The sequence below is a fragment of the Mytilus californianus genome, unplaced genomic scaffold, assembly GCF_021869535.1.
Source record: "Mytilus californianus isolate M0D057914Y unplaced genomic scaffold, xbMytCali1.0.p SCAF_18, whole genome shotgun sequence".
Taxonomy (NCBI): Eukaryota; Metazoa; Mollusca; class Bivalvia; order Mytilida; family Mytilidae; genus Mytilus; species Mytilus californianus.
The window spans coordinates 4,750,781-4,774,337 of NW_026262666.1; the positions used below are offsets into that span (position 1 = coordinate 4,750,781).

A 23,557-nucleotide genomic window follows, 5' to 3' on the forward strand; every position below is an offset into this window, starting at 1 on the left:
CTTTTAATGAGTTTGCCCCAAGCAGGAGGTATTAATTTATAGTTTACACCTAATCAGAAGAACAATTTTATTAATTTCTTTAATTTTTTATCCCTTTTTGATATATATATATATATATATATATATATCTCCCAAATTATGATAAGAATAGATATTTTTCTGATATAAGGTTAAACAATGTCAGTGATTTTGTTGGCTGTTGATACCTCACCAAAAAGATAGTTATATAACTGTTGTATGTAACCATGAAGCCTATGTAGTTTGTATTTAGGAATTTATAAAAATTAAATTTGGTTTTAAAAAAAACACATGCCAAACAAGAAGCACAATAATAAGGTTTTATTACCCTCAGTATAGGTGTGGTTTGCAGGTAAAAAAAAATCTGGAATATGTAGACAGCTCTCTCACAAGCAAAAACCCCTAATTGTAAAAACATAAGACTGTTTCAGACTGGTCGAGTAATAGTTCAAACTATTTTCAATGGCAAAGATCAGGGTCAAGTACAAATCAGTACAGTCGAGTATGGTTAAGATTGGGATCGAGTAATATCGAGTAAAATTCACACCAATTCAAACTGGTCGAGTAAAAATCAGTACAGTCGAGTACAAATATAGTCCATTTCAGACTTTTACTGGTTTGTAGTGATAGTCACCGAGGAGTAAAACCTTCCAACTAACACCATACACCATACACTGTACACTATTAGAAAACATACATATTGATGTCATACACAATTCTCCATACACCATTGTTCCGCATTTACCTTTTCCCATTTCAATAAATCATGAGTTCCACTATTTAAGTTTACCTACAACACAATGTTTTTTAGAAATTCAAAAATTCAATTTAAATACAATACAACATTCCTTCTGCACCATACACCATTCCCCATTAAACATTACATTATTTTTGCAGGAAGTTTACACAATTATAGGGTTGTTAATCATTTTCAGATGACATAATTTGTATTTGTTTACTCAATGTTTTTGTCACTTTATCGATACTAAATATATTTCGATTAACAGAGAAAAAAGTGAATGCAGCTTGTACTGCAAATATCGTATGTATATTCCCCATGACCTGTTCTAATGGAAGTTGTCAATGTTCTAAAAACCAGTATTGGACAGAATCTAATTGTGCTGAACGTAAGTTGTATTAATATAGTCTTTATAGACAATCAATGTATTTAAGTTCTTCAACTCAGTCATTACTTTTGATTTTCCCAAATTAGACGTGTTAAAACAATACTTTTAAAATAACACGTTACAAGTTTTGTGCGTCCAAAGCCAGGAAAATAGAAATACACGATGGAAGCGGTATGACCAGGGATGACCCTATAAACAATAGGCACATCCATATAATGTCAACATTGCCTTAGGAAAGGAGGATATTAAAAAAAAAGCAAGTAAGATTGGTCTCTATTTATCAGTAAAACATATAAAACCCAGTAAACAGTTTTTATATCTAATCATGGCTAAACAGTTCCTTAATTCATTCTGTCCTTTGTAGAATAGCATTATAGTTGTGTTATTGATAATTAATTATAAAAATCTATGATGATATATACTTAAATGATATAGTAATCCAAAAACGCAAACCATCACAAAAGAGCTAGAGGCAAACGTACGATCTTCATCAATAAATATATTTATGCAATGTGTCCAACTCTAATTTGCTTGGAGTGTGAAAGGTTTTGAATAAATTTAAAAACTCTCAAAGGAATCTGTCATGTTCATCTTATTTTGAAATGACAATTAAAGTATACGATATAACGATAGACAACCAATGACGAGATCCCTGACTTTGAAGAATCACGTGATTATGTAGCAGGGTTAAACAATTTTGTTTCAAACCTTAAAACTTCTCGTACAGTGTCGTTGAATAGAATAACAAAAAAGTACGCAAACATATGTTTTACAATCATTAAGACAAGGTAATTAACTCTATAATAACATTAAAATAGAACATAAAAATGCAAGAACTTGTGAGGCATTTGCATTCTTTTGTTCACAGGAAAGGGTGTTGGTGAAACATGTAATACTGACAATGAATGTTTCAGTCCAATGACTTGTGCAGATGGGGCTTGTAAATGCGCTACAAATCAGTATTGGACAGGATCGTCTTGCACTGCACGTAAGAATTAATTCTATATAAAAGTTATGATTACATTTTGAAATGACTATAAAGTACTTGTAATTTTACTACAATTTTATTAAACCAATTGCTTAGATATAGATTTTTTTTACGTTTTTTGGGTTTGTTGTTGTTTCATTTACATATACCTCACCTATTTTTAGCTCAAATGTTCAAAAGGACAAAGTAAGCTTTTCTCTTTAGCTGTCGGCCGTCGTCATGTTTAAATTTAACTCAAAATTTCTTCTCTGAAACTACTAGGCAAAATGTAACCAAACTTGGCCACGATCATCACTAGGATATTTAGTTTAACAAATGTGTGCGATAACACCGCCGTTAATCCAACATAGCCGACATGGCTAAAATTAAAACAAAAGTGTTAAATTTAGGTTTCGTCTATTGTCTTGAAAACCGCTATAAATACTTAGCAGTAAAATTAAGTAGATTTATATTTGAACGAGGGCAAAAAGTAGTCTGGTCAAACTTTTTGATATTGCACAAAGAACAAGATTTATGACTGTATTCTAATTATCAATTTAGAAAAAAAAAAAAACAAAGAAAAGCTTTTAATAAAGAGTAATGTTAACCCAGTTCACCATAAACAAATATAAAATAAAAGTTTTGTTTACAGAGAAGAATGTAAATGCGGCCTGTACTGCAAACCGCGAATGTATCAGTCCCTTGGCTTGTTTAAGTGGAAGATGTCAATGTTCTTCAAATCAGTTTTGGACAGGATCAAATTGTAAAACAAGTAAGCTTAATTTCTATTCATCAGTAATACTATAAAACTCAGTACAAAGTATGCATGTATAATCATTGCTATACAGTTCCGTAATTCAGTCATTCCTTTGTAGTTGTCTAGCATTATAGTTGTGTTGTTGATAATTAATTTTAAAACTCTATGATGATATATACGTAAACGAAATAGTAATCCAACAACTCAATCCACTACAGAACAGCTAGAGGTAAGCGTACGATCTTCATCAATAAATATATTTATGCAGTGTGTCCAACTTCAAATTTCGTGTAATGTAGAATGTTTTGATTTAATTTAAAAAGAATTTTCAAAGGTATTTGCCATGTAAATCTTTTTTTGAAATGACAAAAAAGTAAACGATATAACAAAAGACAACCAATGATGGGATCCTTGAATTTTAAGAATCACGTGATTATGTAACTGAGTTAAACGTGTTAAAACGGTTAAGTTTTACACCTCAAACCTTCTCTTATAGTGTCGGTAAATATAATAACAAAAAGGTACGCACACATATGTTTTACAATCATTAAGACAAGTTAATTAACTCTATAATAACATTAACATAGAACATAAAAATGCAAGAACTTGTAGGGCATTTACATTCATTTGTTCACAGGAAAGGGTGTTGGTGAAACATGTAATACTGACAATGAATGTTTAAGTCCAATGACTTGTGCAGATGGAGCTTGTAAATGCGCTACAAATCAGTATTGGACAGGATCGTCTTGCACTGCACGTAAGAATTAATTATATATAAAAGTTATGATTACATTTTCAGATGAATATAAAGTATTTGTAATTTTACTACAATTTTATTAAACCAATTGCTGAAATATAGATTTTTTTTACGTTTTTTTTGTCGTTGGGTTCGTTATTTTTTCATTTACATATACCTCACATAATTTTAGCTCAACTGTTCAAAAGGACAAAGTAAGCTTTTCTCTTAAGCTGTCGGCCGTCGTCATGTTTTAATTTAACACAAAATTTCTTCTCTGAAATTACGAGGCAAAATGTAACCAAACTTGGCCATAATCATCACTAGGATATCTAGTTTAACAAATGTGTGCGATAACACCGCCGTCAATCCAACACAGCCGACTTTGCTAAAAGTAAAAGAATGGTGTAAAATTTAGGTTTCGTCTATTGTCTTGAAAACCGCTATAAATACTTAGCAGTAAAATTAAATAGATTCGTAATTGAAGAAGGTAAAAAGTAAACTGGTCAAACTTTTTGATATTGCACAAAGAACAAGATTTATGACTGTATTCTAATTATAAATTTAGAAAAAAAGCAAAGAAAAGCTTTTAATAAAGAGTAATGTTAACCAAGTTTACCATAAACAAATTTAAAATAATAGTTTTGTTTACAGAGAAGAATGTAAATGCGGCCTGTACTGCTGACCGCGAATGTATCAGTCCCTTGGCTTGTTCAAGTGGAAGATGTCAATGTTCTTCAAATCAGTTTTGGACAGGATCAAATTGTATTGCAAGTAAGCTTAATTTCTATTCATCAGTAATACTATAAAACTCAGTACAAAGTATTCATATGTAATCATTGCTATACAGTTCCGTAATTCAGTCATTCTTTGTAGCTGTCTAGCATTATAGCTTTGTTGTTGATAATTAATTATAAAGCTCTATGATGATATATACGTAAACAATATAGTAATCCAACAACTCAATCTACTACAGAACAGCTAGAGGTAAACGTAAGATCTTCATCAATAAATATGTTTATGCAATGTGTCCAACTTCAAATTTCGTGTAGTGTAAAATGTTTTGATTAAATTTAAAAATAATTTGCAAAGGTATTTGCCATGTAAATCTTATTTTGAAATGCCAAAAAAGGTAAACGATATAACAAAAGACAACCAATGATGGGATCCTTGAATTTTAAGAATCACGTGATTATGTAACTGAGTTAAACATGTTTAAACGGTTATGTTTTACACCTCAAACCTTCTCTTATAGTGTCGGTAAATATTATAACAAAAAGGTACGCACACATATGTTTTACAATCATTAAGACAAGTTAATTAACTCTATAATAACATTAAAATAGAACATAAAAATGCAAGAACTTGTAGGGCATTTACATTCATTTGTTCACAGGAAAGGGTGTTGGTGAAACATGTAATACTGACAATGAATGTTTAAGTCCAATGACTTGTGCAGATGGGGCTTGTAAATGCGCTACAAATCAGTATTGGACAGGATCGTCTTGCACTGCACGTAAGAATTAATTCTATATAAAAGTTATGATTACATTTTCAGATGAATATAAAGTATTTGTAATTTTAATACAATTTTATTAAACCAATTGCTTAGATATAGATTTTTTTTACGTTTTTTGGGTTTGTTATTTTTTCATTTACATATACCTCACATATTTTTAGCTCAACTGTTCAAAAGGACAAAGTAAGCTTTTCTCTTTAGCTGTCGGCCGTCGTCATGTTTTAATTTAACACAAAATTTCTTCTCTGAAACTACTAGGCAAAATGTAACCAAACTTGGCCATAATCATCACTAGGATATCTAGTTTAACACATGTGTGCGTAACCACCGCCGTCCATCCAACATAACCGACTTTGCTAAAAGTAAAAGAATGGTGTAAAATTTAGGTTTCGTCTATTGTCTTGAAAACCGCTATAAATACTTAGCAGTAAAATTAAATAGATTCATAATTGAAAGAGGGCAAAAAGTAGTCTGGTCAAACTTTTTGATATTGCAAAAAAAACCAAGATTTATGACTATATTCTAATTATAAATTTGGAAAAAAAGAAACCCAAAGAAAAGCTTTTAATAAAGAGTTATGTTAACCAAGTTTATCATAAACAAATTTAAAATAAAAGTTTTGTTTACAGAGAAGAATGTAAATGCGGCCTGTACTGCTGACCGCGAATGTATCAGTCCCTTGACTTGTTCAAGTGGAAGATGTCAATGTTCTTCAAATCAGTTTTGGACAGGATCAAATTGTATTGCAAGTAAGTTTAATATCTATTCATCAGTAATACTATAAAACTCAGTACAAAGTATTCATATGTAATCATTGCTATACAGTTCCGTAATTCAGTCATTCCTTTGTAGCTGTCTAGCATTATAGCTTTGTTGTTGATAATTAATTATAAAACCCTATGATGATATATACGTAAACAATATAGTAATCCAACAACTCAATCTACTACAGAACAACTAGAGGTAAACGTAAGATCTTCATCAATAAATATGTTTATGCAATGTGTCCAACTTCAAATTTTGTTTAGTATAAAATGTTTTGATTAAATTTAAAAAGAATTTTTCAAAGGTATTTGCCATGTAAATCTTATTTTGAAATGACAAAGAAAGTAAACGATATAACAAAAGACAACCAATGACGGGATCCTTGAATTTTAAGAATCACGTAATTATGTAACTGAGTTAAACATGTTAAAACGGTTAAGTTTTACACCTCAAACCTTCTCTTATAGTGTCGGTAAAAAGAATAACAAAAAGGTACGCACACATATGTTTTACAATCATTAAGACAAGTTAATTAACTCTATAATAACATTAAAATAGAACATAAAAATGCAAGAACTTGTAGGGCATTTACATTCATTTGTTCACAGGAAAGGGTGTTGGTGAAACATGTAATACTGACAATGAATGTTCAAGTCCAATGACTTGTGCAGATGGGGCTTGTAAATGCGCTACAAATCAGTATTGGACAGGATCGTCTTGCACTGCACGTAAGAATTAATTCTATATAAAAGTTATGATTACATTTTGAAATGACTATAAAGTATTTGTAATTTTACTACAATTTTATTAAACCAATTGCTTAGATATAGATTTTTTTTACGTTTTTTGGGTTTGTTGTTGTTTCATTTACATATACCTCACCTGTTTTTAGCTCAAATGTTCAAAAGGACAAAGTAAGCTTTTCTCTTTAGCTGTCGGCCGTCGTCATGTTTAAATTTAACTCAAAATTTCTTCTCTGAAACTACTAGGCAAAATGTAACCAAACTTGGCCACGATCATCACTAGGATATCTAGTTTAACAAATGTGTGCGATAACACCGCCGTTAATCCAACATAGCCGACATGGCTAAAATTAAAACAAAGGTGTTAAATTTAGGTTTCGTCTATTGTCTTGAAAACCGCTATAAATACTTAGCAGTAAAATTAAGTAGATTTATATTTGAACGAGGGCAAAAAGTAGTCTGGTCAAACTTTTTGATATTGCACAAAGAACAAGATTTATGACTGTATTCTTATTATCAATTAAGAAAAAAAAACCAAAGAAAAGCTTTTAATAAAGAGTAATGTTAACCCAGTTCACCATAAACAAATATAAAATAAAAGTTTTGTTTACAGAGAAGAATGTAAATGCGGCCTGTACTGCAAACCGCGAATGTATCAGTCCCTTGGCTTGTTTAAGTGGAAGATGTCAATGTTCTTCAAATCAGTTTTGGACAGGATCAAATTGTAAAACAAGTAAGCTTAATTTCTATTCATCAGTAATACTATAAAACTCAGTACAAAGTATGCATGTATAATCATTGCTATACAGTTCCGTAATTCAGTCATTCCTTTGTAGTTGTCTAGCATTATAGTTGTGTTGTTGATAATTAATTTTAAAACTCTATGATGATATATACGTAAACGAAATAGTAATCCAACAACTCAATCCACTACAGAACAGCTAGAGGTAAGCGTACGATCTTCATCAATAAATATATTTATGCAATGTGTCCAACTTCAAAGTTCGTGTAATGTAAAATGTTTTGATTTAATTTAAAAAGAATTTTCAAAGGTATTTGCCATGTAAATCTTATTTTGAAATGACAAAAAAGTAAACGATATAACAAAAGACAACCAATGATGGGATCCTTGAATTTTAAGAATCACGTGATTATGTAACTGAGTTAAACGTGTTAAAACGGTTAAGTTTTACACCTCAAACATTCTCTTATAGTGTCGGTAAAAAGAATAACAAAAAGGTACGCACACATATGTTTTTCAATCATTAAGACAAGGTAATTAACTCTATAATAACATTAAAATTGAACATAAAAATGCAAGAACTTGTAGGGCATTTACATTCATTTGTTCACAGGAAAGGATGTTGGTGAAACATGTAATACTGACAATGAATGTTTAAGTCCAATGACTTGTGCAGATGGGGCTTGTAAATGCGCTACAAATCAGTATTGGACAGGATCGTCTTGCACTGCACGTAAGAATTAATTCTATATAAAAGTTATGATTACATTTTGAAATGAATATAAAGTATTTGTAATTTTACTACAATTTTATTAAACCAATTGCTCAGATATAGATTTTTTTTACGTGTTTGGGTTTGTTGTTGTTTCATTTACATATAACTCACTTATTTTAAGCTCAAATGTTCAAAAGGACAAAATTAGCTTTTCTCTTTAGCTGTCGGCCGTCGTCATGTTTTAATTTAACACAAATTTCTTCTCTGAAACTACTAGGCAAAATGTAATCATACTTGGCCACGATCATCACTAGGATAACTAGTTTAACAAATGTGTGCGATAACACCGCCTTTCATCAAACATAGCCGACATGGCTAAAAGTAAAACAAAGGTGTAAAATTTAGGTTTCGTCTTTTATCTTGAAAACCGCTATAAAGACTTAGCAGTAAAATTAAATAGATTCACAATTGAAAGAGGGCAAAAAGTAGTCTGGTCAAACTTTTTGATATTGCAAAAAAACCAAGATTTATGACTATATTTTAATTATAAATTTAGAAAAAAAGCAAAGAAAAGCTTTTAATAAAGAGTAATGTTAACCAAGTTTACCATAAACAAATTTAAAATAAAAGTTTTGTTTACAGAGAAGAATGTAAATGCGGCCTGTACTGCTGACCGCGAATGTATCAGTCCCTTGGCTTGTTCAAGTGGAAGATGTCAATGTTCTTCAAATCAGTTTTGGACAGGATTAAATTGTATTGCAAGTAAGCTTAATTTCTATTCATCAGTAATACTATAAAACTCAGTACAAAGTATTCATATGTAATCATTGCTATACAGTTCCGTAATTCAGTCATTCCTTTGTAGCTGTCTAGCATTATAGCTTTGTTGTTGATAATTAATTATAAAACTCTATGATGATATATACGTAAGCAATATAGTAATCCAACAACTCAATCTACTACAGAACAGCTAGAGGTAAACGTAAGATCTTCATCAATAAATATGTTTATGCAATGTGTCCAACTTCAAATTTCGTGTAGTGTAAAATGTTTTGATTAAATTTAAAAAGAATTTGCAAAGGTATTTGCCATGTAAATCTTATTTTGAAATGCCAAAAAAAGTAAACGATATAACAAAAGACAACCAATGATGGGATCCTTGAATTTTAAGAATCAAGTGATGATGTAACTGAGTTAAACATGTTAAAACGGTTATGTTGTACACCTCTAACCTTCTCTTATAGTGTCGGTAAATATAATAACAAAAAGGTACGCACACATATGTTTTACAATCATTAAGACAAGTTAATTAACTCTATAATAACATTAAAATAGAACATAAAAATGCAAGAACTTGTAGGTCATTTACATTCATTTGTTCACAGGAAAGGGTGTTGGTGAAACATGTAATACTGACAATGAATGTTTAAGTCCAATGACTTGTGCAGATGGAGCTTGTAAATGCGCTACAAATCAGTATTGGACAGGATCGTCTTGCACTGCACGTAAGAATTAATTATATATAAAAGTTATGATTACATTTTCAGATGAATATAAAGTATTTGTAATTTTACTACAATTTTATTAAACCAATTGCTGAAATATAGATTTTTTTTACGTTTTTTTTGTCGGTGGGTTCGTTATTTTTTCATTTACATATACCTCACATAATTTTAGCTCAACTGTTCAAAAGGACAAAGTAAGCTTTTCTCTTAAGCTGTCGGCCGTCGTCATGTTTTAATTTAACACAAAATTTCTTCTCTGAAACTACTAGGCAAAATGTAACCAAACTTGGCCATAATCATCACTAGGATATCTAGTTTAACACATGTGTGCGTAACCACCGCCGTCCATCCAACATAACCGACTTTGCTAAAAGTAAAAGAATGGTGTAAAATTTAGGTTTCGTCTATTGTCTTGAAAACCGCTATAAATACTTAGCAGTAAAATTAAATAGATTCATAATTGAAAGAGGGCAAAAAGTAGTCTGGTCAAACTTTTTGATATTGCAAAAAAAACCAAGATTTATGACTATATTCTAATTATAAATTTGGAAAAAAAGAAACCCAAAGAAAAGCTTTTAATAAAGAGTTATGTTAACCAAGTTTATCATAAACAAATTTAAAATAAAAGTTTTGTTTACAGAGAAGAATGTAAATGCGGCCTGTACTGCTGACCGCGAATGTATCAGTCCCTTGACTTGTTCAAGTGGAAGATGTCAATGTTCTTCAAATCAGTTTTGGACAGGATCAAATTGTATTGCAAGTAAGTTTAATATCTATTCATCAGTAATACTATAAAACTCAGTACAAAGTATTCATATGTAATCATTGCTATACAGTTCCGTAATTCAGTCATTCCTTTGTAGCTGTCTAGCATTATAGCTTTGTTGTTGATAATTAATTATAAAACTCTATGATGATATATACGTAAACAATATAGTAATCCAACAACTCAATCTACTACAGAACAACTAGAGGTAAACGTAAGATCTTCATCAATAAATATGTTTATGCAATGTGTCCAACTTCAAATTTTGTTTAGTATAAAATGTTTTGATTAAATTTAAAAAGAATTTTTCAAAGGTATTTGCCATGTAAATCTTATTTTGAAATGACAAAGAAAGTAAACGATATAACAAAAGACAACCAATGACGGGATCCTTGAATTTTAAGAATCACGTAATTATGTAACTGAGTTAAACATGTTAAAACGGTTAAGTTTTACACCTCAAACCTTCTCTTATAGTGTCGGTAAAAAGAATAACAAAAAGGTACGCACACATATGTTTTACAATCATTAAGACAAGTTAATTAACTCTATAATAACATTAAAATAGAACATAAAAATGCAAGAACTTGTAGGGCATTTACATTCATTTGTTCACAGGAAAGGGTGTTGGTGAAACATGTAATACTGACAATGAATGTTCAAGTCCAATGACTTGTGTAGATGGGGCTTGTAAATGCGCTACAAATCAGTATTGGACAGGATCGTCTTGCACGGCACGTAAGAATTAATTATATATAAAAGTCATGATTACATTTTCAAATGAATATAAAGTATTTGTAATTTTAATACAATTTTATTGAACCAATTGCTTAAATATAGATTTTTTTCAACGTTTTTTTTTTGTCGTTGGGTTCGTTATTTTTTCATTTACATATACCTCACATAATTTTAGCGCAACTGTTCAAAAGGACAAAGTAAGCTTTTCTCTAAAGCTGTCGGCCGTCGTCATGTTTTAATTTAACACAACATTTCTTCTCTGAAACTACTAGGCAAAATGTAACCAAATTTGGCCACAATCATCACTAGGATATTTAGTTTTACAAATGTGTGCGATAACACCGCCGTTCATCCAACATAGCCGACAGGGCTAAAGGTCAAACAAAGATGTACAATTTAGTCTATTGTCTTGAAAACCGCCATAAATACTTAGCAGTAAAATAAAATAGATTCATAATTGAAGGAGGGCAAAAAGTAGTCTGGTCAAACTTTTTGATATTGCACAAAGAAGAAGATTTTATTACTGTATTCTTATTATAAATTTAGAAAAAAAACAAAGAAAAGCTTTTAATAAAGAGTAATGTTAACCAAGTTTACCATAAACGAATTTAGTGGAAGATGTCAATGTTCTTCAAATCAGTTTTGGACAGGATCAAAGTGTATTGCAAGTAAGCTTAATTTCTATTCATCAGTAGTACTATAAAACTCAGTACAAAGTATTCATATGTGATCATTGCTATACAGTTCCTTAATTCAGTCATTCCTTTGTAGCTGTCTAGCATTATAGCTTTGTTGTTGATAATTAATTATAAAACTCTATCATGATATATACGTAAACGATATAGTAATCCAACAACTCAATCCACTACAGAACAGCTAGAGGTAAACGTACGATCTTCATCAATAAATATATTTATGCAATGTGTCCAACTTCAAATTCCGTGTAGTGTAAAATGTTTTGATTTAATTTTAAAAATTTTTTCAAAGGTATTTGCCATGTAAATCTTATTTTGAAACGACAAAAAAAGTAAACGATATAACGAAAGACAACCCATGACGAGATCTTTGACTTTTAAGATTCACGTGATTATGTAGCGGGGTTAAACATGTTAAAACGGTTATGTTTTACACCTCAAACCTTCTCTTATAGTGTCGGTAAATAGAATAACAAAAAGGTAAACAAAAATATATTGTACAATCATTAAAACAAGGTACTTAGCACTATAATAACGTGAAAATAGAACATAAAAATCCAACAACTTGCAAGGTATTTAAATGAGAGGGGCGAAAGATACCAGAGGGACATTCAAACTCATAAATCGAAAATAAACTGACAACGCCATGGTTAAAAAAGAAAAAGACAAACAGACAAACAATAGTACACAAAACACAACATAGAAAACTAAAGACTTAGCAACACGAAACCCCACCAAAAACTAGGGGTGATATCAGGTGCTCCGGAAGGGTAAGCAGATCCTGCTCCACCTGTAGCACCCGTTGTGTTGCTCATGTTAGTTCAAATCCGGTAACTAGTCTAATTCATTAGGTCACTCTCTTTCGTTCACATGCAAGGGTGTTGGTGTAACTTGTAATACTGACAATGAATGTTTAAGTCCAATAACCTGTGCTGATCGGGCTTGTAAATGCGCTACAAATCAGTATTGGACAGGATCTTCTTGCACTGCACGAAAGAATTAATGATGAAACTGCAGATTTTTTACGTTGTTTCATTTACATAAACCTCACACATTTCAAGTTCAACTGTTTAAAAGGCAAAGTAAGCTTTTCTATGTAGCTGTCACAAACATTTTCTCCTCTAAAACTATAGGGACAAATTTAACCAAACTTGGTCACAATCATCATTAGGATGTTTAGATCAACAAAAATGTCCGGTGACCCCGCCTGTCATCTAACATAGCCGACATGACTAAAAGAAAACATAGGTGTAAAATGAAAGATTTGTTTATTATCTTGAAAACCGCTATAAATATTTGGTAGTAAAATTTAATAGATTCATAATTGAAGGAGAGCAACAAGTAGTCTGATCAAACTAAAATGTTATTTACAGAGAAGAATGTGAATGCGGCCTGTACTGCTGACAGCCAATGTTTCAGTCCAATGGATTGTTCAAGTGGAAGATGTCAATGTTCTACAAATCAGTATTGGACAGGATCAAATTGTATTGCACGTAAGTTATGTTTCTATTTATCAGTAATGAACCCAAATTGTCGTCGCACCCTGTGTAGCTTTTTTTGGAGTTGAAGCGGTTTCCTATATTTTTGTTTGTAACTTTGAAATGTCTTCTTCATCAATTCATGCGATTTAAACATCGTTAAACTACTGTACTAATTTATTTTTATATAATATGCATTTAAATATCCGACTGTTGTGTAAATCTAATACTGCGAAGCCCACCCTAATACAAGTTCCATCTATCTTAACTTGATTATACAAACAGTTTGCATATTGCGGTGTCCTCTAATTGACGTTTTATTATTTTTAAAGACTACGTTTTACAGATAACATTCATGTTCAACCTACTATAAGAAAAAAAAAACAATTAGGCTTCATTGGGTCAGAAGAGGGAAAATAATACCTTTTAAATAAAGAATATTTTTATACTAAATTAACAATATGTGTAATGTTAATGTTGTTTACAGAGAAAGATTTTAATGCAGCCTGTAATGCTGACCTTGAATGTTTCAGTCCAATGACATGTTCAAGTGGAAATTGTCAATGTTCTACAAATCGGTATTGGACGGGATCAAACTGTGTCGCATGTATGTTATGCTTCTGTCAATCTGTTATGCAAATATAATGCAGTATACAAGTCTTCATCATCTTTTCTATAACCTCTTCAATTAAGTCTTTCCTTTTGAATTGTCTAAAGGTATAGCTTTGTAATCGATACCAATAAATAAAATTGTAAATAAGACAGTAAACCTAGATGCATGTACGGTTCTACAATATGCATGTATGAATATTGAATTCAACTCCAAATTACCCATGGTCTTAATAAGTTGTGAATAAATGAAAATGTGACTTTTGAAAATATCTGCTTCCAACACATACTTCCAAAATGATAAAAAAAATACATAAGTATGAAACAAAAGACAACCACAAACTAAATTCCTGACAAGATTATGTTGAGAGATTTGGAAAGTTTTATTTAAATATGTTTACTTTTAATTGCTATAAGTAAAATAACATAAGAAACATAAGAACGCGCAATGAAAGTCAGTACAGGATAATGATTTAACTGTAGAGTAACGTGTTGTTCATAAAAAAGAGTGTTGGTGCAAATTGGTATGCTGAAAATGAACCTACAAGTCCAATCAATTGTACAGGTGGGACTTGTAAATATGCTACAAATTAGCTTTTAACAGGATAGAAAGTTTATCAACAATACCAAACTCTAAGCGTGTGCTACATTCAAGTTGAATTTTTTAAAATTTAAATTAGGAATTAAATTACGGGTGAAAATACACAACTAATAACAAAAACAATTACATTACAGTACGTGTTAACGTTTAAATGTCTTATGGTGGTCTGTGCTTTTTGTTTTTCATAATGACATAAACGGTACAAACATTCGCCTTTCAACAATTAAAGTATATTCAAAGATGCTAGAAGCCAAGCTATTTCTCAAATTTCAGAAAGTATTCAAACGTTGATGAGCTTTAAGGGGATATAAAATACATCAGGGAGTTAAGTCTTTAACAATCAGCTGAATGCTTTAATCACAAAATATTAGTTAGGGAAATCAAGTTTCTCAATGATCAAAGTAAGTCATTGTAAGTGTTTGTCAAACTGTTATATATCCAATGAAATTATTATTTCATGTAAATTGTGTGGTTCAAATTAGATATATTTGTCAAAATTTTTTGAAAATTAAACTAGCCAAATCTTGTTTAGTCAAAGTGATTGGTATCCCCTTAATTCTAATTTCGATCTAATAGCAGTAAGGAATAACAGTTAGGAAGCATATAATCGTTTCTATTTTTATTTTTTGCATAATGTGTGTATGCGCCTTTTACACAGATTTTACTGATAATTAATTTTTTCTACAGTGTCTAGTGTTCCAACAAGTGTCATGCTTGGTATGACAAGCAGAAGTATTCAAATATCATGGAGAAAACCAGTTGATTCAAAAGGGACCATATTGGGATACCGTTTAAGAGTTCTATTAAATAATGATTGTAGGGTCGAAGTATTACTTGTTTGCAGTATTTCGTGTTCCAATGAGGCAAGTATTTCGTTAAAAAAGATACATTTATAAACAAGTTATATGAAGGCAAAGATAAGATCCCAATCTAAAAATGTTGTTAAATGAATATGTTGTCTTTCATAAAACAATATGTTATCAACAAACATGTAAAATGTCGGTAAGAAAATAAAAGAAGGTGTTTCGGAGTAAAAACATTCTTTTGCCCCCACGTAAACCCATTACTGCAATCTTTAATTATCATCTGATGTCTATTGTGTTTATTCATTTTTTTGTATTGTCAATATAAAATAATAAAAGCTTTTTCTGAAACAATTTTGAGTAAACATGTTTTGTCCATATTTTGTATATATAAACAATTATCTAGAGGACCACATAGCGGCAATTAAAATATAACTTATTTTTTTTCCATTCATTACAATAAAAAGAAGACTGTTTTGTAGAATAAATTGAATGTGTTTTTTTTTCAGTTTAAAATACTTGCTTTTTCAAGCATTACTGTCAAGTTTTGTCGTAATCACTTCAAGAGTTTCAGAGAAAATTGATATGTTGTAAGACAACATTTACAGCAAAATTTCTCCGAAAAATTCTTATCACACTGCATCATGACAGAATATAGTGTGGACCGATAAATGATCAAATATTCATCTCATCTGCAATAAAAAACAGTTGAATAAAATACAACAGAAGATGATAAGCACAACTAATGTACCTCTGTGTCTTCATTATTATGTCCCTATTTGTGTAAGGAATGTAATAATAGATGAATAATTAAAGTGTTCAAGCTGAATGAACTATCCATATAAAGGTTTACTGACTGAATGGTTTCAATAGGTCCTAATGTAAAACTTAAGTTTACACTGCGTTCCAGAGAGGGACATATTGGCTCTCTCTTAGTGCAAAAAGTGTTGTTACTGCTAAAAAAATAATATAATTTACTTATCACTGTATATTTATTACAGGAGTAATTAGGAAAGAGTTTTCTTGTATAACCAAATATAGGAAATAAGGAGAAAAAGCTCCCCAACACACTGAGTATGGCTTACTCTGCCTCCTTATTTTCTAGGAATATCCATATTTTAAGGCAATTTCCTCTCAAATGTGTATCCTAGAATCACTCCACAATATACTCTTGGGAGAACAAATCTTCATATCTCCCTCAGGCAATGAAAATAAATGTATAGCATATAATGAATCGGCAACATCTTAGCAAAGTACTTTATTCTAAGTAATTTGGATGAAATAAAGAAGAACACAATACAAATAAACGTTTTCTAGCTATCTCTAAAACTACAGAACCAGTTATGTTTTGATCTGGTTGTAGACAATAACACAGTGAAAATTTTTAAACCATATTCAAAGCTGTTTAATAGAAAGATCTGCATGACTAAATTGTCACCCTCAAGGAAGATGTCATTGCAACAGTTTCAATTTTAGCGAATACAGCATTTATGCACAGCAGACAAAAGACTGATACGAGAAAATAGAAGTAATACAGACCTGATGTCATCCATGTCGTATGAAATAAACCAGTTATTACCCTATACATATTATGATGTGTGGATAAATGCGATAAATGCAGCTGGTGATGGAAACAGGAGTGAAACACCAATTGAAACCGATTCAGAAGGTATATATTATAGTTGGCGTGACTTTCGTCCTTGTGATTATCAATACTGACTATAGCATGTATAATACATTAGTGAAACTAAATAAAAGTAAACTTAAGGGCGTCCGGTACAATTCTGATCCCACGTAGATTTTTTACCAAAATTTGCATATAATACATTTTGCACTAGTCTATTCAATGAAATATGTTATACAAATTATTGCTGCCAATGCTACTTTTAGAGATTAATGGGGTTGAAGTTTTAAACATCTACGTATATTCTAGGTTTTGACAATTCTATCCTTTCGACAGAAACAGATTACTTTTTTGTTTCAAAAGATAAACACTTGCGAATTTGTGATAAAAAAAAAATGGAATATCTTCTTCACATAATTATGCTATACATATGTGTATCTTTTCTTTGGAAACAATTCATATTTATTAAATTTCAAGATTTTGGAAAAAAAACAGCGGTTTTTACTGTATATTTTGTCTATTAAAAAAGTTTGATCGCTGATTTATTAATAATTTTTTATAAATAATCTTCCTACACAATTATGCCAAATGCCATTTTAGAAAAGAGGTGCCCATGTCAATCTCATGATTAAAAGCAGTCGAAACACACATCTTTTGCTAAAATGTCTAAACGTCGCGCAAATTATCATTTTTCATTAGTAATGTCATTATCTCCCTTTTAACTGTATTGTACAACCAGAGTTCAAACCTGATTTGTTCGACTTCGCATTTCTCAATCTATAATTCGTTTAAGTTTTTGGTGGACTGATTTTGTCTGGTGGTCTTTTGATATTTGTTTTCATTTAACTTATGGTTTTAACTGCCATTTTTGGTACATGTCTCCCCAATTGTAGTTAATGTATTTTAGTTATCATGTTTAGTGGATTGTTTTTGTGTACTCTGTCGGATGACAAAACGATGATTTCACGGAATTTCATGATATCCATACATACGTATGATTATTTTTTAAAGTCAAAGTCAAATGCTTCTGTTAAAGATATTCTTTTATAAAAGATTTTATAACATTCTGATCTTTTAATGTTCGTGTTCGATATCGTAAACATCATATACTCTTTTCATTTACCATAGTGAAAACTCATTGTCACGATGTCCATCAAATGATTAAGTTTGAAATTAGTATGTTGAATGTATGATCGATCAAACTTTGCTTTCAACGTTTGTTTTGTTAGTTTTGATTAAAATAAAATTAAACACAAAAACAAAACAAGGAAGCCGAGATGCTAAGAAAATATGGATTTTCAACTTTTTTATTTCATTTTTGAATTCACTTGTTTGTTTTTTTGACGAAATAATTGGTTTTTTTTTCTATCATTTTGGTTGGCAGTTCCACAAAAGCCTTTTGATGTAATTGCTTCAGTCGCAAGTTCAAGTGAAATAACAGTAACATGGAAGCAACCAAAACCAAGACCAGGGGTTACAACTTATTACGTGAAGGTTTTTGAAGTGATTCAAAATGCGAAACCGGTATTTCTGAAAATAGCAAACGTAACTGGTAGGTATTTTAGTTTCTAATACAAATGCATGATCATGATCTAGTGTACACATCGCATGTTTTCGAACATATTTTCAACATGCATTCTCAATAATGCGTATCAATGTAGCTTTTAAGATTGAATTTATTAACTAAAATGTAATCGGTCTCATTGTTCGTTTCTAATTGTAAAGAGAGAGAGAGTAGACAAAATATGTGGGCTATCAAGTATTATAAATGCCAAAAAAATAAAAGACCACACCATCCCCAGATATTAAAACAACGAATAGACAAACAAAAAATTACAACTAATTACACAAAAAACAATTATTTAACAACACGAACCACAATTTTTGATATATCTTTTTATTCTGGTATCGCTTAAACTGAGCAAAGGTATGCAGAAAAGCATATTATTTTACATTACATTCATGACATTGCGTTGTACATTTGTTGAGGAACATATAATATGAGTTATATTATAATGGTATCAGGAGCAGTACAGCCGACAGGTTAACGTCAAAGCATATAACTCAAACCTTTGGTGAAACTAAGGATCCGGAGTCGTATTGGTCATGCAAGTTTGTTCGGTAATGTTACACTCGTTGAACGGAAAAGGGGATTGTGGCAAGTGAAAGATATCGGTTGTCATTTGCTTCAAAAAAATGCATAATGGTCATCCAAATCATGATAACCTCCGTAAAATTTTGGATGAATTTGACTTCACCTCCCTTCTTCGATAACTAAATAAGGCAAAGAGTGGTGACTATGTTGATCATTTCTGTCCAATTGAACATCAAAAGAAGGATACATAGATACAGTTATATCTGCTTCTTATATTCACATACGCACAGACATTGACGATGATGGTAGGCTTACAACTAAAAGACATTACTTCAATCATCTTATCATGAACTTTCCTTTGTACATTAGCAACATCAAAGCAGTACATGCATGTCGAGTATAAAGCTCAAAGATGAAACTACTTAGGATTTTTGTTTCATATAAGGATTTCCAAGACACTGCAGGATTGCTGCATACAAATAACTGTTAAATCAGATTTCCTAATGTCAAAGTAGAAGTTATTGCTTCCAAAGTGTTACGGACGCCATCATGGTTTAGTTAATCTTTCTTCCAGTTGACTTCAACTGTCTACCATTTTTTATAACACCCCTCTCCGTTTTCGTTTTTGACCTCGTTCATTATGAGATCTTTAGGAACTCTGTCACGAAGGATGAGAAACAAGAATGCATGGTTTATTTTGCATTCATTTTTATTGTCCCATATTATTTTTTTTTATTCCATAAACATTAAACATTAAACATCTAAGAATATTGTCTGAATGCCATTTTTAAACGCAGAGCTCTCAGATTTTTAATGTGAAAAAAAAATTAGACAACAACCAATCAACCGAAATTGTCCTATTATTAACATTGTATTGGACAAGTTGTTAATAGATTAAAATGAAACTCGAAAATATATGAGATGTATTTTGCGATAAATAGTTAAAAAAAAGTCTATAGAGACAATATCAAAAACCCTTGTGGGTTTCCTGATTTAATGCAACAATGTAAAAATAGTGTAATTTCATTTAATAATTTATATCCGCTCTTTTATTTGTAAATTCTATGTCCTTTTCTCTTTTTGCCATGGCGTTGTCAGTTTATTTTTGACTTATGAGTTTGAATGTCCCCTTCGTATCTTAAGTCTCTCTTATATGGATAGGCTACGTTTGATGAGTAAACAAACGGATTCAAATATAAAAACAGTGATGTAGTTTAACTGTTGATTTCTTTAATATAACATGTATACATAAGTTTGAATTTGTTTCGTGCTAAAAAGATAAGGCTACTTATTTGAATTTTGGGAATATTGATGGAGATGAAATTTGAGTATTTTAAATTAAAGTCAAGTTTTTTTACATTTATTTTGTGATTTGTAGGTTTCGGTACACAGACCCTACATTTCACAGGCCTGGAGGCATATTTGAACTACACATGTTCTGTAGTTGCAGCTACAGACAAAGGCAGCAGTGAACAGTCTGACATGTCCGTTGCAGTTACAACAAAGCAAGATAGTAAATATATTATGTTTTAAATCAAGATCAATTGAAAGTAGTAGCTTGATTTATTTATCTGTTTGATGTTTACACTTTCAGAGTTCATCCGATTCCCTCAATATTAGTTTGTTACCTTGATTTGTCTAATCGTAATCGATTTGCGTATTTGAACATCGGTAAGCCAATTTCGCCCTAGTACAAATGTATATCATTGATAATAGAAAAACAAATTATCAGGAACTTCTCCTGGAACAAGTGCCATAGAATTTCATTAAAGCGTTCATTCTTTGTCATATAGGAATCACAACGATAATTGAACACTTGTGGTATGATAAGATGAACATTGGATTTTCTCGTCGATCCTATGAAAAGCGTACTTTATGTTTATTTTGATTAATGTAAAAAATTCAATTACACCATACAATATGGATCAGCATACTGCTATTGATGATGGACCTGTGATTATGCAAAATGCTTGGCCCTTAAGCAAACAAGCACGATGACTATGCGGTAAGGGTTTTGATGATTGTTGAAGGCCTTACGGTAACCTACAGTTGTTAACTTCTATGTCATTTGGTCTCTGATGGAGAGTTGTCTTATTTGCAATCATACCACATCTTCTTATTGTTATATGATGCGTGCATATAACAAATATGTGAATCATTGGTAGTACATAAACTAAAACACATATGATGCATGCGAAACGAAACCCTGACGAATACGTGGAATGAATTGTGTGAAAAGCATATATCACATATGTGCAAATGTGTGAACATTGTACCGGTGTAATTGTCAAAGCTTACTAGTATGAATGACAAATATAAAACAAAAGATTGCTAAGTGTTGGAGAGAAAAATGTCGCTGTTCAGATAAGACACAGACATATCGTATCGATCAAACCAAATCGTGATGGTGACCGTTGAAATAGTGCAGGTGTAGATTTCAGTAGTTCTATTGGAGCAGTTTCTGTGTAAGGAGCACAGAGATTTTTGTCTGCTGGAACAACAACATGTCTTTTGTGGTGGAGAACTGATAAAGGATCCACAATCTTTGATGTCTTGAAAGTGTAAAAAACATGTGTGTTCATTATACATCGTAGAGTTTTAATGTGCTTCTGAATGCCTGAACGAACAGTGAATAAAGTGTCCAGTTTTGATTCATCTGGATAGCACTTTACCCATTTTCTGACACATACCTCAGCTGCATCTAGTACTAACCAGAAATTCTTATTCCAGTTGAAGGGCTGATTTTATATATACAAGACTGGAACATGTAGTCATACGCACCGAATCGGATTATAATTGGGCAATTGCACTGACTATATGTTGACCTCTTCCTTTTTGTTAAAAAAATAATTAGAAATAAAACGGATAGAAAGGTTAATTGTAATATTTAGTCAGTCTCTGGCATGCGTGAAATACTGTTATGCGTTAAGTCATATGGTCTCATTTATTTAAATGAACATAAATGTATGATGTATATTTGAAAACAAATATTCTCAAGGTATACGATATCATGATGTTCTTTATTGATGCATTGAATCATATTCTTTTTAGCACAATCACTAGTGTCACCCAAAGGATACACAATACAGACGGTAGTAGGAGCTGCAGTTGGTTGTGTTATATTCGGTGGTCTTGTTGTTGGCCTTCTATTCTATACAATCCGGAGAAAAAATTTCAATTCAAAACAATCAAGTACGTATTCAATATTGCAGAGGATTTGTTGCATATATTTTGTACAAGAATACATATAACTACGATAGCAAATAAGTGTATACAATATTTATTGATATAGTTAAGAATTTGTGTATGTTTATTTTGTCGTTTGTTAATATCTTTACGTAGTATTTCTATTTTTAATTAATAATGTTAAATATATTTGTATATTAGGTAGAAGATCAAAATATAGAATATTCGAACAAGAATTATATATATACAAAAAAAAATACAAAAAAACAACTGGAAGATGCAAATCAGCAACAGAAAAAAACAAACAATAGGGCGTACTTCAATGAAAAATGGATATATTTTATCGAATTTTTACCTCCTGCAATATACGGAAATTGTTTACCTTAGTGAAAGAACCTGTAATCTGAATGCTTTTTAACCCTGTTTAAACATTCTGTGTTATGATTAAAGAATTGCGTTGGCGATATAATAGTTAGGATTGCCTGTTATATGAGTTGTTGTTGCTGTTTTTGCAGGAGCAAAACAAACACCAGAAGAGTTACAAATGTAAGTAGAATGGTTATACTAAGCTCTTATCTAGTGATTACACAAACACAGGATCTTTACTAATATTTCGAAAATGAAATGTATTGGACAGATGTATAAAGTCCGTTATCTTAGTGTAGACTTATAAATTTTGAACAAAAGACTTATAATTCGTCCGCATAATAATCATAACTGGTGCTCGAATGAAAACAGTTATAAGATCGTATCAATTACGAAACCACAATTCCAAAACCTTTTGGAAAACTGTAAATAACGCTATAGTTGACTGTGGGTAGAAAACCCAAGTTTCAAAGGTTCTTTTGAAACTACTTATAAAATCATGTAACATAGTGTTAAATAATGAACACTACTAGACTCGGTCAGCACTTGTGCTTGTTCATATTTGAAAAAGTGTATCCGGCAAACTAAAAAGTATGTTCCATGTTGACCATTCAGTTCACGTTCATTACATCTTGACATTACTTTCATTATTTCAGTGGAGGCCAGTATGAAGAAATTGGAATGGACAATGCATCTTTTTACCAGGAACTTAGATCAAAAGATAATTCAAATACATATGAACAGATTGATACAATGCATACAGTAGATAAACAATATGAGAATATAACGTTTAAGTGAATGATTTTTTCAATCATGTTTCTGAATTTTTAACGTACCATATATATTCAGTGCACACACCACTCGTTCGTTGAACGTCCCATTTTTAACCAGTATATATATAAGACACATTTGGGGCTTAAAAATCAAAATGACTAAAATAGAACATCCGAATCACTTTGCGTACGGGGGATACATACTTGATTTTACTATAATAACATAATT

General features: G+C 31.0%; 2 protein-coding genes across 2 annotated transcripts; both read left to right on the forward strand.

Annotated features, from left to right (window-relative positions):
* The first annotated feature begins 1,075 nt into the window (after nucleotides 1-1,075).
* Nucleotides 1,076-16,291, forward strand: LOC127726785 (prion-like-(Q/N-rich) domain-bearing protein 25). The gene is made up of 14 exons (XM_052234240.1): nucleotides 1,076-1,145; nucleotides 2,014-2,133; nucleotides 2,765-2,884; nucleotides 3,507-3,626; nucleotides 4,260-4,379; nucleotides 5,002-5,121; nucleotides 5,754-5,873; nucleotides 6,498-6,617; nucleotides 7,246-7,365; nucleotides 9,475-9,594; nucleotides 10,235-10,354; nucleotides 13,167-13,286; nucleotides 15,169-15,344; nucleotides 16,286-16,291. Exons 1-14 carry the CDS (start codon nucleotides 1,076-1,078, stop codon nucleotides 16,289-16,291), a joined length of 1,572 nt encoding a protein of 523 aa, XP_052090200.1.
* A 448-nt stretch (nucleotides 16,292-16,739) lies between these two features.
* Nucleotides 16,740-23,353, forward strand: LOC127726786 (tyrosine-protein phosphatase Lar-like). The gene is made up of 6 exons (XM_052234241.1): nucleotides 16,740-16,953; nucleotides 18,293-18,460; nucleotides 20,382-20,516; nucleotides 22,055-22,195; nucleotides 22,705-22,735; nucleotides 23,212-23,353. Exons 1-6 carry the CDS (start codon nucleotides 16,827-16,829, stop codon nucleotides 23,351-23,353), a joined length of 744 nt encoding a protein of 247 aa, XP_052090201.1. The 5' UTR covers nucleotides 16,740-16,826.
* Nucleotides 23,354-23,557: the final 204 nt, after the last annotated feature.

Bases quoted from the DNA above. Each gene is read 5' to 3' on its own strand.
- LOC127726785 (XM_052234240.1), top strand. From the start codon at position 1,076: ATGACCTGTTCTAATGGAAGTTGTCAATGTTCTAAAAACCAGTATTGG. The intron at 2,134-2,764 runs GTAAGAATTAAT...TTTTGTTTACAG, and splicing joins AGGATCGTCTTGCACTGCAC to AGAAGAATGTAAATGCGGCC. The intron at 4,380-5,001 runs GTAAGCTTAATT...ATTTGTTCACAG, and splicing joins AGGATCAAATTGTATTGCAA to GAAAGGGTGTTGGTGAAACA.
- LOC127726786 (XM_052234241.1), top strand. From the start codon at position 16,827: ATGTCATCCATGTCGTATGAAATAAACCAGTTATTACCCTATACATAT. The intron at 16,954-18,292 runs GTATATATTATA...TTTGGTTGGCAG, and splicing joins AATTGAAACCGATTCAGAAG to TTCCACAAAAGCCTTTTGAT. The intron at 18,461-20,381 runs GTAGGTATTTTA...TGTGATTTGTAG, and splicing joins GAAAATAGCAAACGTAACTG to GTTTCGGTACACAGACCCTA.